This window comes from Hemicordylus capensis, chromosome 15, assembly GCF_027244095.1.
Source record: "Hemicordylus capensis ecotype Gifberg chromosome 15, rHemCap1.1.pri, whole genome shotgun sequence".
NCBI lineage: Eukaryota > Metazoa > Chordata > Lepidosauria > Squamata > Cordylidae > Hemicordylus > Hemicordylus capensis.
The window spans coordinates 19,489,098-19,501,958 of record NC_069671.1 but is presented as its reverse complement, the minus strand read 5'-3'; the positions used below and the strand labels follow the sequence as shown (position 1 = coordinate 19,501,958).

At 53.0% G+C, this 12,861-nt stretch overlaps 1 protein-coding gene across 2 annotated transcripts in view; it reads left to right on the top strand.

Moving 5' to 3' along the window:
• Positions 1-12,861, top strand: part of MYO18B (myosin XVIIIB) — a 108,581-nt gene that overhangs the window by 20,970 nt on the left and 74,750 nt on the right. For both annotated transcript variants that reach the window (XM_053280153.1, XM_053280154.1), the window contains 3 exons: positions 1,112-1,256; positions 7,592-7,774; positions 12,425-12,515. In XM_053280153.1, the coding sequence (XP_053136128.1) occupies positions 1,112-1,256; positions 7,592-7,774; positions 12,425-12,515 (419 nt within the window). The remainder of the gene's footprint in view (positions 1-1,111; positions 1,257-7,591; positions 7,775-12,424; positions 12,516-12,861) is intronic.

Genomic DNA, 12,861 nt, shown 5'->3' with positions numbered 1-12,861 from the left:
ATACTGCTTTCCAAAGTTCTAAAAGCGGTTTACATAGAAAAATAAACAAGACGTCAATAAGATGGCTGCCTGTCCCCAAAGGGCTCACAGTCTAAAAAGAAACATAAGGTAGATACCAGCAACAGCCACTGCAGGGATGCTGTGCTAGGGCTGGATAGGGCCAGTTGCTCCCCCCCTGCTAAATATAAGACAATCACCATTTAAAAAGGTGTCTCTTTGCTCAGTTAGCAGGTGTCTGCTAACCCATACGACAAATATTTTTGAATACGACAAATATTTATTGATTGATTTTCAACAAAAGTTCTCAAAGTGGTTGATATAGACATCAATAAATAAATGAAATGGCTAACATTCAGGAGGTCCTCTTTATTTGCAGGGGTTCCATTCTTGCCTGAAACCACGAGTACGGAAACCACAAATAAAGAGACCCTACCCCTATGGAAATCCAGGGATCAGGTTCCTTAAGCTAAAAGACCAAAAAAGCTGAAATAAGAGGAATAACGCACAGCACCTTGCTCTCCGGCATTCTAGCAAGGCCTCTGAAATCTGGGAATATTCTCAGGGAATTTTATTTTTTAAGAGCCACAAAATGGTTCCTTGCTGCAAAATGGCAGGTGGAAATGACAGTATATGGCAGCTCCCTGGGTCCACTCTGTTCAGGGCTGGAATGCCAATATTTAAATTTGCAATAAGTTCTGTTTTCCGATTGTTCTTTTTAAAATAAGTAAGAGGGGGTTTGCCTCTGTGTGTGCAGCCCCCTCCACCTCTAGCCCTGCTTTCCCTGCAGGTAAAGTGTAAAGGTAAAATGTGCCGTCAAGTCAGTTTTCGACTCCTGGCGCCCAGAGAGCCCGGTGGTTGTCTTGGGTAGAATGCAGGAGGGGTTGACCATGGCCTCCTCCCACGCAGTGTGAGATGAGGCCTTTCAGCATCTTCCTGTATCGCTGCTACCCGATATAGAACCAGCGGGGATTCGAACCGGCAACCTTCTGCTGGTTAGTCCAGCATTTCCCCGCTGCGCCGCTTAAGGTGACAGGTCCCCCTTCCTCGAAAATCCAGACTGCCTGCCGACGGACTGACTGTCCCTTTCCCCACCTGGGGCTTCTCCTCACAGGCCGAAGAGAAGCAGAAGGCTTTGGCTGCCTTCCTGCAGCTCCAGGCGGCCATGGAGACCCTGGGGGTCACAGTGGAGGAGCAGAAGGCGATTTGGCGGGTGTTGGCTGGCATTTACCACCTGGGAGCTGCAGGAGCCTGCAAAGGTAAGAGGCTGCCAGAACTGGCCGGAGGGGAGGGGGCCGCGGGAATGGTCTCTGGGGGGCAGAGAGGGGTGTGTGTGTGCTAGATGTCTCACTGCAGCCTGAGAGGGGAGATCTTGTGTGCTCCAGAGAGGTGCCCGTGTGCCTGGTTCTCTGTCGGCCCTGGCTTCAGAGCAACACAGAAAGGCAGGCCCAGTCTGCCGGGGATGGAAATGCTGGGCAGAGAATTCAAGCCCCCCAGCTCTTTCCCCGTCTTTTCAGACTGGTCCTCCCAGGAGGCCATGAGGCTGGGAAGGGCAGACAGCGCCTTCCTCGGGGCCCCTTTCTGTCTGCATTGTGGCTGAGCCAGAGGGCAGAGTCATGGCTGGCCTCTCCTTCCACAGACTTGGGGCCGTTCAGTGCAAATGTCTAGCAGGAGGTTCTGCTAGTCCCCCTCCACACAATGCATAATCAACATGTGGAACTCTCTGCCACAAGATTTGGAGATAGGCACCCTCTCTGATGGCTTCAAAGGGGAACTAGACAAATTCACAGGGGGAAGCTGCCAGTTGACAAGGAATCAAAAACTCCCCAGTTTCAGGTTGGCGAGTCTTCCTCTCTGTGGTTAATGGAAACTGTGGGAGCTAACTGGTTTGGACTGGGGGCTGCAGCAGTGGGAGGTGGGGAAGGGTTGCCCCCTGCCCTGCATTGAGGCTTCGGTCCCAGCTGGTGGGTCCTTCTGGCTGCTTCTGCAAGAGGAAATATCTCTGCCAGTGCTGATGCAATGAACTAGCCTGCTTGATTTTCAATATGCTGGTTCAGTGGTTTGATGGCATTTTATTAAAATAATGAACAGAGGAGAATCTGATCACGCTGGGCTCTCTCTGTCCCTACCTGTTGCGTTCCCAGGTGGCCTAGACAGAGCCTGACTCTCAACAGTTTTTCATTTCATTTTATTTATTTGTGTGTGCGTGTGCGCGTGCGCATGCGCATGCATGTGTTGGGAGAGGGGGAGCTGTGTCTGAATTATAGCTAGGAGAACCTTCAATGAGAGCAAGAGAAGAGTGACTGTGATCGTCTTCATAAATTATTTTAAAGATGGGCTCTGACCTATTCTGCTGCCAGAGACTGATGATTTACACACTTGGGTTTCAAAGGGCCTTGGTACGAGGTATGGCAGCATCGGCCAGGCCGTATAGAAACGTCCCTGGCGGCATGTCACAGCACGTCTTATGCTAATTTCTCCTATTAATCAAGGATTAATTGTTTCAAAATTAGGAAAGTTATCTCCTTTGGAGGGGATGGTCTTGGTCTGCTGGGTGCATGCCTTCTGGACTCCCTGCCCTCAGCCGTTCCCGAATCCTTAACTGTGAAATGGGAGAGAATATTTGCAAAGGAATTTCAGATTTGGCTGAATTTGGGCACAGACCCCTTGAGCCTGTTCCTGAGCAACCCCTCTGGCTCTTAGCAATGCAGGGGAGCTCTAAATCAAGGTCGATCAACATCCTGTGCTCTTCCCCAAGGGATTTCCAGTCTCTGCTCCTGCTTCTCTGGAGGATGTGAGCAAACAGATATGAAATCTCTAATTGTTGAGCAACTCTTGTGCATGCTCAGTGGCACTCTTGCCCAGCTCCTGTCCATTTCTTGCACAGAAGAGTCTCCTGGTGGGTGGTGCCCTGGGGGCCATATCTGTCAGTCCCCCACTTTCCTCCTTCATGGCAACCCCAAATCTGTCCCTGGATGTGGCCCCTTCTCACTCTCCCTTTTACTCGCGTCTTTCTGCCTCCGTTCTGTGCGCAATAATCCAGTTTAAGGCCAAGCAGCAACTGCACCTTGAAGATATTCTGGCGTGATGGTTCTGGAACGGATTTCAGGAGGAGGAGGAGAGGGAAGCGAGATCAGGAGGCAGAGCTGGCTGAAGCACAGGCTGAAAAAACACCCCTCTGGCTCTGCCTCTCCTGCACTCAGCTCCCCCTCCTTTTGCTCCGGTATTGATTTGGCGGCCATCTGTCAGGAAAGGGGCAAGGGAATCAAAGGAATCCTAGATTTAAAAATGGATCAAAGCAGAGGAGAGAAGGGTGGTGTGTGCTTGGGTGTGCTTTTATGTGGATAAAGCCATCTCTGGGACTCCGCCAGCCCCCTCCTCTTAGGAACACATAGGAAGCCAAGTCAGACCATTGATGGTCCATCTAGCTCGGTATTGTCTTCCCAGACTGGCAGCGGCTTCTCCAAGGTGGCAGGCAGGAGTCTCTCTCAGCCCTCTCTGGGAGATGCTGCCAGGGAGGGAACGTGAAACCTTCTGCTCTTCCCAGAGCAGCTTCATCCCTTGAGGGGAATATCTTGCAGTGCTCACACATCTAGTCTCCCATTCCTATGCAAATCAAGGCAGACCCTGCTTAGCAAAGGGACAGGTCATGCTTGCTACCATAAGTCCAGCTCTCCTAAAAAGTGTTAGGCACCTAGGAAGCTGCCATCTACTGAGTCAGACCATTGGTCCATTGGACTCAGGATTGTCTTCACAGACTGGCAGCGGCTTCTCCAAGGTTGCCGGCAGGAATCTCTCTCAGCCCCCTCTGGGAGATGCTGCCAGGGAAGGAACTGGGAAACTCCTAGATGCTCTTCCCAGAGCAGCTCCATCCCCTAATAAGGGGATCATCTTACAGGGCTCGCATGTGTAGTCTCCCATTCACATGCAACCAGGGTGGACCCTGCTTAGCTAAGGGGACAAGTCCTGCTTGCTACCGCCAGACCAGCTCTCCTCCCATCACAAGTCATCTCTTCTAGCATTCCCCTTTTGAGGAGTGACTTCTTGCTCAAGCAGAAGGTTTCCGGGCGGTGTGGGAGGGCAGCATCTGAGAAGAGCCATCACTTGGGGTCTCGATCCGGCGGTGGAAATCGGGGCACCTGGCAGAGTCAAGCAGGCCTTCGTGATCCAGTTTCCGGAGAGCAGGAGCTGCCTCCGCAATCCCTCCCCAACCCACGCTGCCCTCCCAGCCTGTGTGATGGTGGTGACCTTTTCCTTCACGAAAGGGAGAAACGGCTCTCGCTTCATGCGGCCGGGCTTTGGGCCAAACACAGACCCTCATTTCTGGCTACTGCTGCTTGCAAAGGGGCCAGAAAAGAGACGGGGCAGCAGCTGTTGCTAAGACAAGTCCCCTTTCCTCCTCCTCCTCTTTATTTTGTGGTGAGCATAAAATGCGACGTGTGTCTCCTTGGCGCCTCCTTCAGCTGGGGTTCCCGTCTACCCCTTCTGTTGCAAACCTTCTGCTCAGGTACCCCATAGAGCTTTTGGGTCTGTGCATATGTGCGTGCACACATACACACAGATTTAAACATTACCGTTACAAGACAGGCCTCTCCGGTCACTGGTTCACATCCACATTGAGTGACTCCTAAAGAGTCTGATTGGAATTTCATGGGACACGTTTGCTTGTCCTATTTATTTCCAAGGGAATCCCCACTCAGTGCTCGGTTTATGACGCCTGTCAGTCAGGCTGAAGGGAGGGGGAGGCTGAGCTTCAGCATGGAGCCAGCCAATCGGGAGCAGAGGGGGTGGGTCCTTACCCCCCCCCTTCTGCAGCAGACACATCGCTGAAGATGTGTGTGTTGGTTCCAAGCGGGCCACCCCCAAGTGAGGAACAAACAGTGCAGCCGCAACGTAGGGAGGCAGCAGGGCTCTGAGCACCCCCCAGGAGCCCCTCAAGTTACCCCTAGAGACATGAGTCGCCCCTGTTAGGAACCCCCTGGGTTTAGGGGATGAGTGTGTGAAGATTCCCGCCTCCCATCACCCGCAGACGAGATGCCTCTTCCCTGCGCCCTGCCTTTTTGGGGGTGCTTGGCTCAACTTGATCAGCCTGGCTCATGCTCTCATTCTTCAGGCCCCAGAGAGCTGGGATCTCTAGCCGGGTGGATCCGTCTTGCCATGAGCACACACGGAGGCAAATGGACGGGCAGGTCTGTCTGCAGACAGAGCCGGCGGGCAGAGAGGGGCTTCCCGGAGTCGACTCTCTCCAGGCGTCCACAGTGGCCCTGTCTTTGCTCCACGCTGCACGTCTGACATTGAAGCCAATGGCAGCGAGACGGGGAGAATTTACTGCCAGACAGCGGCGGTGCAGCCAGCTCCCAGCTTGCAGCAGCTCAGCCGTGGATGATGTGTTTGTGTTTGCTCCGTTATCAATTAAGCAAAATGGTTTTTGTTTGAAAGGAGAGTGCAAGTGAGGGAGAGCAGCCTGTGGGGCACTGGTTGGTTTGGGGGCTGGCTGCTTTCTGGCGCAGCCGTGCAAAGTGGAGGCAAAAGGCTGGCCGGCCGGCTAGCCGCATATTGGCAGAGAGCCCCAGCTCTCCTCTGCCTTCCTTCGGTTGCTCTGGACCACTTGCCTTTCAGTTGTGGTGAGACTTCTCTCTCCCACTCGCCGCTCTGGATCCCTCTTGGGTTGTGTCCCCTCCAACCTGACACCCACCCCCGGCGGGGTCTAATTTCCCCTCAGTGGCCCCTGCATGCCCTGACTAGGGCAGAAATCTCAGATGAAGTCTCTTGACTCTCAATTAAGAATTTGCAAACTGCTGTGGCGTTCTTGACGCAAAGTGCATGCGCTTGTCGGAGCGAGGAGATAAATTATGGAATGGTGCCGTAGCTTGGTTGTAGAGTCCCTGCTTTGCACGCAGAAGGTGCCAGGTTCCCTCCCTGGCAGCATCTCCAAAAAGGCCTGGGAGAGACTCCTGCCTGCCACCTGGGAGAAGCTGCTGCCAGTCAGTGTAGGCAGTCCTGAGTGTATGGAGTCCATCATGTGCTGTTCCCCTCCAGATCGACTCTTTCCTCTCCATTCTTGGTGCTTTTGCTACTGAATGAGGATGCTTCCTCATGTGTGCACTGGCTGATTCCCCTCAAAGAGTCCTCCTGGGGATGGTCGTTCAGCAACGGATGCAAAGTACTCTTTGCTAGGGACCCCTGGCTGGTTCCTCTCACAGTTCCCAGGGATTCCCTGAAGGGAGGGAGACATTTTGGGGTACCTCTCACCGTTCCCAGGGGTCTCTGGGGAGAGGGAGACTTTTAACCCTCCCTTGCTGCCCACTTCTGGACAGTGGGGCAGAAGATCCTTCTTTCCTTCTCGAGAACTCCCACCACGCCCCACACGGAGCCGATGGGGCGACTGGTTTTCTGCCAGATTACGGGCCCTGCGGCTCATTTCTTTTGGGGTAGGTTTATATGCTGCAGTTTGCCCCTCTATTGATCCTTCTCAAAACACGAAGCTGAAATAATTACTCCTGGGGAGAAGTGGTTCCCACGCAAGGACTTGACTGGCGAAGGTGGGCTGGAGTCCTCACGATGCCAAAAGGCTTGCCCCCGGGCAAACGTGCCACTTTGGCGGCTGCTGCTTCTGGGGCTTTGTGGAGAGCCCCACCCTCCCCGCAGGGCTTCACTCCAGCAGCCCTCCAAGGCCCAGAGCGGTGGGTTGAGCTGGCACGGCCGGGGTGGGTGGCTGGGTGGGTTCTCTTTGGCTACAATGCGCCTTGGAAACTGCCAGCGATTGCTGCACAGCATTTCGGCATATAAAAATACGGCCCCTGCCGTGCAAAATCGAAGGCGCTGCTCAGAGGTGAAATGAACTCTAATTGCTACAATCAGTTTAATTCTGCTCTCTGTCTCTTTTATGAATGGTTCCCATCAAGTTGTCCCTCATTGGCCCCGCCGCCCGTCACCTGAGGAGCCATTCATTTTGAGCTTTTTTCTTCTCTTTCCCTCCTCTTTGAAAAAAGGCCTGGCCAGGCAGGGGGCTGGTTTTCTTGCCTCCCCCCCCACACACTCCAAACAGTGCTGGTGGTGGTGAATATTATGCTTCTTCTTATTTGTACTGTATTTACCTGAATCCAAGATGAGCCCCCCCACCCCCAGTTCTTTCCTGTGAGATATAGGGGGGTCATTTTGAATTCGGGTCCTCTTTCTTTGGGGAAATGCTTGACGAACAAGCAGAAGGTTGCCGGTTCGAATCCCCACTGGTGTGTTTCCCAGACTATGGGGAACACCTCTATCGGGCAGCAGCGATATAGGGAGGTGCTGAAAGGCATCATCTCATATTGTGCAGGAGGAGGCCATGGTCAGCCCCTCCTGTATTCTACCCAAGACAACCACAGGGCTCTGTGGTCGCCACAAGTCGACACCGACTCGACGGCACAACTTTATTTTTCTTTGGGGTAAACACAGGGGATGATGGGCATTGTAGTTTATTAGCATCTGGAGGACTGCAGGTTGGTACCCCCTGTAAATTCAAAGCTGCCTCCTATCTGGGTAAATGTGGGATGCCGCTTTCCAGCGGCCAAGTTCTCAGAGTTCCTTTCTCTCCCTTCCCTTCTCTGTCCAGTTGGCAGGAAGCAGTTCATGAAGTTTGAATGGGCGAACAATGCAGCGGAAGTTCTGGGCTGCGACTTCGAGGAGCTGACGACTGCCGTCTTCAAGCACCATCTCAAGAGGATCATCGAGCAGGTCACGGCCAGAGGCGGAGGAGCCCTGAGCCAGGAGGAGGACCAGGACCGCCCTGAGGCCGGTATTGTGCTTCCTTCTGCGTGAAAGTAGCACTGGCACCATCATGTACTGAGGGGCATTGCACACAAGTTGCTCTGAAAAGAATGAGTGCACAGCTCCCCGCCCCGAGGGGCTTACAGTCTTGATATTGAGATAAGGGAAGGAATAGATAGAAACGGAGCCAGAGGAGGGACCTGTGGACACTTCAGTTACACTACTTGACCTTTAGTTGTAGTAGGGGAAAGGGTGGGCTTTAAGAAGAGATTTGAAGGAAGAGGGGAGAAATCATGGCAGAGTTGCAGGCTCAAGGGGCAGCAAGGGAGAAAGAGAGCTTTGAGGCAGGTCGGGGAGACCTTCTGACAGTGGAGGGTGGCGGAATTGGATGAGCCAAAGTCCCCACAGAGCCAGGCATGGAACAGGAAAAGCGGGCGAAGGAGAGGGAGTGGGATAGCCATGGAGGGCACTGGAAGACTGGAAGAGAAGTTTTGGAAAGACCCGAGAGCAGAGCAGAAACCACGAAGGCTTCCTTGGCTCCTGTTGTTTCCGGAGAGGGGCGACGATCTCCTCTTGAAGCATTTCCCCTCGATTTCTCTCTCAACTCTCTCTCCCCTCTGCCTGGGTTGACTCTGCAAGTGCTGAATGCCTCTCAGGGGTCACGTGTGCACCTCTGCACCTTTCCTGCTGCCTCTGGACCGGGAGGCCTTCTCCTTCTCCAGCCTACATCCTGCTCTCTTTCTTTCTGCATCGCTGCAGTGCCGGCTTCTTTGTCCTTCCTCTCTATTGACCCTATTGAGGGATATTGTGTGTGTGTGTGTGAATGCTTGTGTCGAGGCGGGGGGGGGAGAGCAGAGGGGCAAACAGACCGAGAGGGTTGCTGGTTGCTCTCCGGGCCACTTGGTGGTTCTGTCAGCCTCCCACACCTGCCTGCCTCTCCTGCGTCAACCTGTCCTCCAAATTGCTCCCTCTTTTCTTTGCCGGCAATCACGGCCATCAGCTGTTCTTGTTCCAATTGCTTTGTTTTCTGCTTAAACACAAAAGGCGAAGCCTTTTTCTTTGGCTTTGAAAGCCCTTTTGCTTTTCAACCCTTTCCAGAAAAGAGGCTGAGAGAGGCGTCCAGCTAGCTTTGCAAACAGGCATTTGCATGGTAAATACCTGGTGTTGGGAAGCACAGAGAAAGGTTTACAGAAAGCAGGAGGCAGCAGAGACAGGAGCTGCCTGCTGCGATCTGGGAGGGTGAGCTGTTGTTCCCTGCCAGCCCCCTTGCCGTGCCGTGCCTTCCCTTGACAAGGCTCCCCCCTCCCTCCCCCGTCTCTTTCCTTCCCCCCTCTGCGGCTTGTATTTGTGCACAGTGTCTTACAACTGGTGTTCAATCTGCCAGCAGCGAAGAAGGACTCCAAACGCTGCTTCCGAAAGGTGCCAGGTTTCCTAGCAACCGGCTCCAATTCCTGGGGAGATGCCAACCGGTGACGGGCTCAAAGAACCGCCTGGCTGCTGCCGCCGCTGCTCCTCCTGTCCTGCACCTTCCCCTCCGGTTGGGGCTCCCATGTGCCCCCCCGTCCCCTCCTCACCACATCCGGTTAATGCACAAGGGGGCCCCTGCAGCCGCTTTCTCACTGGAGTGGCCTCCCTTGGGGTGCTTCAGTGGCAAGCCAGTTCCAAAACATAGCTGTGGCGAATCCAGTTTAGGATGGCATTCTGACCAGCCTTAAGAACCTAAGAAGAGCCCTGCTGGATCAGGCCCAAGGAGGCCTATCTAGTCCAGCATCCTGTTTCCAACAGTAGCCCACCAGATGCCTCTGGGGAGCCCACAGGCAAGAGGTCTGTGCATGCCCTCCCTCCTGCTGCTGTGGCTCCCCTGCAACTGGGATTGAGAGGCATCGTGCCTCTGAGCTGGAGGTGGCCTATAGCTACCAGAAACACCTTCTGGGCGTGATCCCCCACCCTGGCATGGCCCAAGAGCAAAGGGTGCTCTCTCTCTCGCTCTCTCTCCTCCTTCCCTGCTTCCTATATCGGACTTCCAGGTCTCCACACTCCCCTCCCTGCCACCTAAGCCTACTTGCATCCCGTTAGCCCCTGCACCCGGGTCCTATGGCCCTGCCTCCTTGCCGTATCTTAATAGGAAGCCCTTGTATGTTGGAAGATCAAGAGACCATTTTATCTTGGATGTGTCAAGAAGAAGACTTGACCGGTCAGGATCCATCTTGGTGGCCTGGGTCAAGAACGGGCAGTTCTGAGCCCTTCTGTGCTTTGGGTGGATTCCGCCTGGTAGAGGAGTCGTCTTTGGCAACCCCATCGCAGGCTGAGCATGAGCTACTGTGGGAGGATCAGGAGGCCCCGAGAAACCACGTTCTTGCTACATGACTTGTGTCAAGCTGGCCTTTCTTGGGTGCCCACCGTGGAAAATCTGAGAACAGAGGAGAGTATTTGAAAATGCTCAGAAGGATGGTTGCTCAATACAGAGTTTATTGTATTAATTAATAGGGGCATGACTGAGTTGTTGTGACAAAATGGGGGTGACTCTAGGCTTTTCTGGGATCTACCCTCAATAGAGAGATTGCTCTGACCCCAGATCTAGGAGCACGCCGCTCCTTCAAGGTAGGCTGCCACCAGTTGAAGACTGATCTAAAGCCACTGACCAGACTTAGATGCGGCTTCCACAACCTAGGACTGCCTGGCTTGGGACTTACAGGCACTGTACAGCCAGAGTCCGCACAACCCAGCTCTAGACAACAATATATTATTCAGGAAAACAATTCAACAGTAGCAAACGACCTTACGAGGCACATGGGGAGGAGTTTTGCAGGTAACCGCCCCCCAAGCCGTTTAAACCAGACTGAAGCCACGTCTAAGTATCTGAACATTATTAAGAGACAAGGGTTGCACACAGAATGAGGAATTGGGGGCGGGGGCAGAAAGAGGTTGAAACTGGAAGTAAAGAAAGGCACTCAGGAATTCAAAAGAAAATACAAAGAACATTAACTAACTAGCACCGAGTTTTACCTGAGTCTAGCAGCAACAGGCAGGTCCCTGGCTGAGAGAGCATTACATCTCTACAGCTTCTCCCCTGGAACACCCATTAGCAGCTGGAAAATGGTGAACGCTGGCCAGGCCCTCTATTTTTATAGCTGTTACGGAGGGGGTGAGCTGAGTCCAGGCGACTGTGGGTCTCTCACATGTCCTGTTCAAAGAGTATTCTAATTACCTCCTCTCCGGGTGGGGAGGTTCAAAATGTCCCTCTCTCCTGTGTCAGACAAAATTAGGGAATTGGTGAAGGGTGGGTCTGTCAGGCATTTGTGGAATGATGCTCTCCCTTCAAGAGGATTGATGGATTGATGAAGTGCCATCAAGTTGGTGTTGACTCTTAGCGACCACATAGATAGATGCTCTCCAGGATGATCTGTCTTCAGCTTGGCCTTTAAGCTCTCTCGGGGGTGCATTCACTGCTGTCGTAACATCCACCTTGCTGCTGGCCATCCTGGTCTTCTCTTTCCTTCTACTTTTCCGCAGCATTATGGACTTCTCAAGGGAGCTGGTTTTTTGCATAATGTGTCCGAAATATGAGAGTTTGAGCCTGGTCATTTGTGCCTCGAGTGAAGATTTGTTCTATGATCCATTTGTTCCTTTTCCTGGCTGTCCATGGTCTCCTCAAAAGTCCTCTCCAGCACCCAAGTTCAAAAGCGTCAATACCTTTTCTATCTTGCTTCTTCAAAGTCCAGCTTTCGCATCCATAGAGTGTCATGGGGGAAACCATTGCCTGAACGATTCTAATCTTTGTAGGTGTAGACACGTCACGGCATCTAAATATCCTTTCCAAGGCCTTCCTTGCAACCCTGCCAAGTGCTGGTCTGCGGCATATTTCTTGACTGCAGGATCCTTTACTGTTGACAGTCGATCCTAAAAGGCAGAAGCTATCCACCAGTTCAGTGTCTTCATTGTCAATTCTGAGGCTGGTGGCTGTACCCGCGGTCATTAGTTTAGTCCTCTTTACAAGCAGTAAAGAAGTGAATTCTTTAAGAGGATGGAGGTCTGGATTTTGTCACAGTGGTTAAAAGATAAACTAGCCAATGGGAGGTCAGAAATGTTGGGGCCATTGGAGGCGGTGTCAAGGCTGAAGGAGGCCTGGTACATTAAGGGGCTTTTTTTGGCCCCGGCGGGGCGGGGGGGGCTTTTAGAACTTTTGGCTTTTCTGTGTTCCTTTTTGGGCCAATGAGAAAAATGGAACCTCTTTTGGAGAAGCTTCTTGTGGTTCTTCCTTCTCATCCAAACTTTTATTTTTGCTATGATATTTCTGGAATGGGATGTTAAGAGAGTGCCTCTCCAGCTCCTGTGCATTTCTAGAGAGTCTCCTGCTTGGAGACTACTGGCAGGTATCAGTTTTTATTTCTGTGCATTTTACCTGTTTGTTTGTTTTTTTTTCCTGTGCATTTTACCTCTTTCATGCTGCCTATTCCTGGGGACAGGTAGAACTTCCGAGGAGGCAGAGGCTGACACCTGCATAGGAAAGGAGGCTGATTGGCCCCGAACTTCTGGGGGCACGTTGCCCTCTTGTTCTGGCCACAGCTTCCTGGCTTGATGGCAGAGCTCTGTGCGGCCAGCGTGCCTAGAGAGCCCTCTGCGGCTGGGTCCAAAGGCAGAGTCAGGAGGCCAAGCGGTCTGTGTCTTTCTCTTCTAGGGCCCAAGCTGACTGGCTCGGAGTGCGTGGAGGGGATAGCAGCAGGGCTGTACGAGGAGCTCTTTGCAGCGGTGGTGTCTCTCATCAACAGGTAGGAGGAGGTTTTGTTTTAGGCACTTCCAAGGTGCACATGGCGCATGCGCGCACACACATGCACGCAACACACCCCTACAAACCACTTTTCTGTGATCAGCTTGAGGAAAGCCCTGGGCAAAGGAACTGGCAAGGTGGGTAGTGTGCTGTCCTGACTCTGTCATAGGGAGCTGCCTTCTACCGAGTCAGGCCCTTGGTCCGCCTAGCTCAGGATTGTCTTCACAGACTGGCAGCGGCTTCTCCAAGGTTGCAGGCAGGAGTCTCTCTCAGCCCTGTCTTGGAGATGCTCCCCGGGAGGGAACCTGGGACCTTCTGCATGCAAGTTCTACAGTGGATTAGTATCA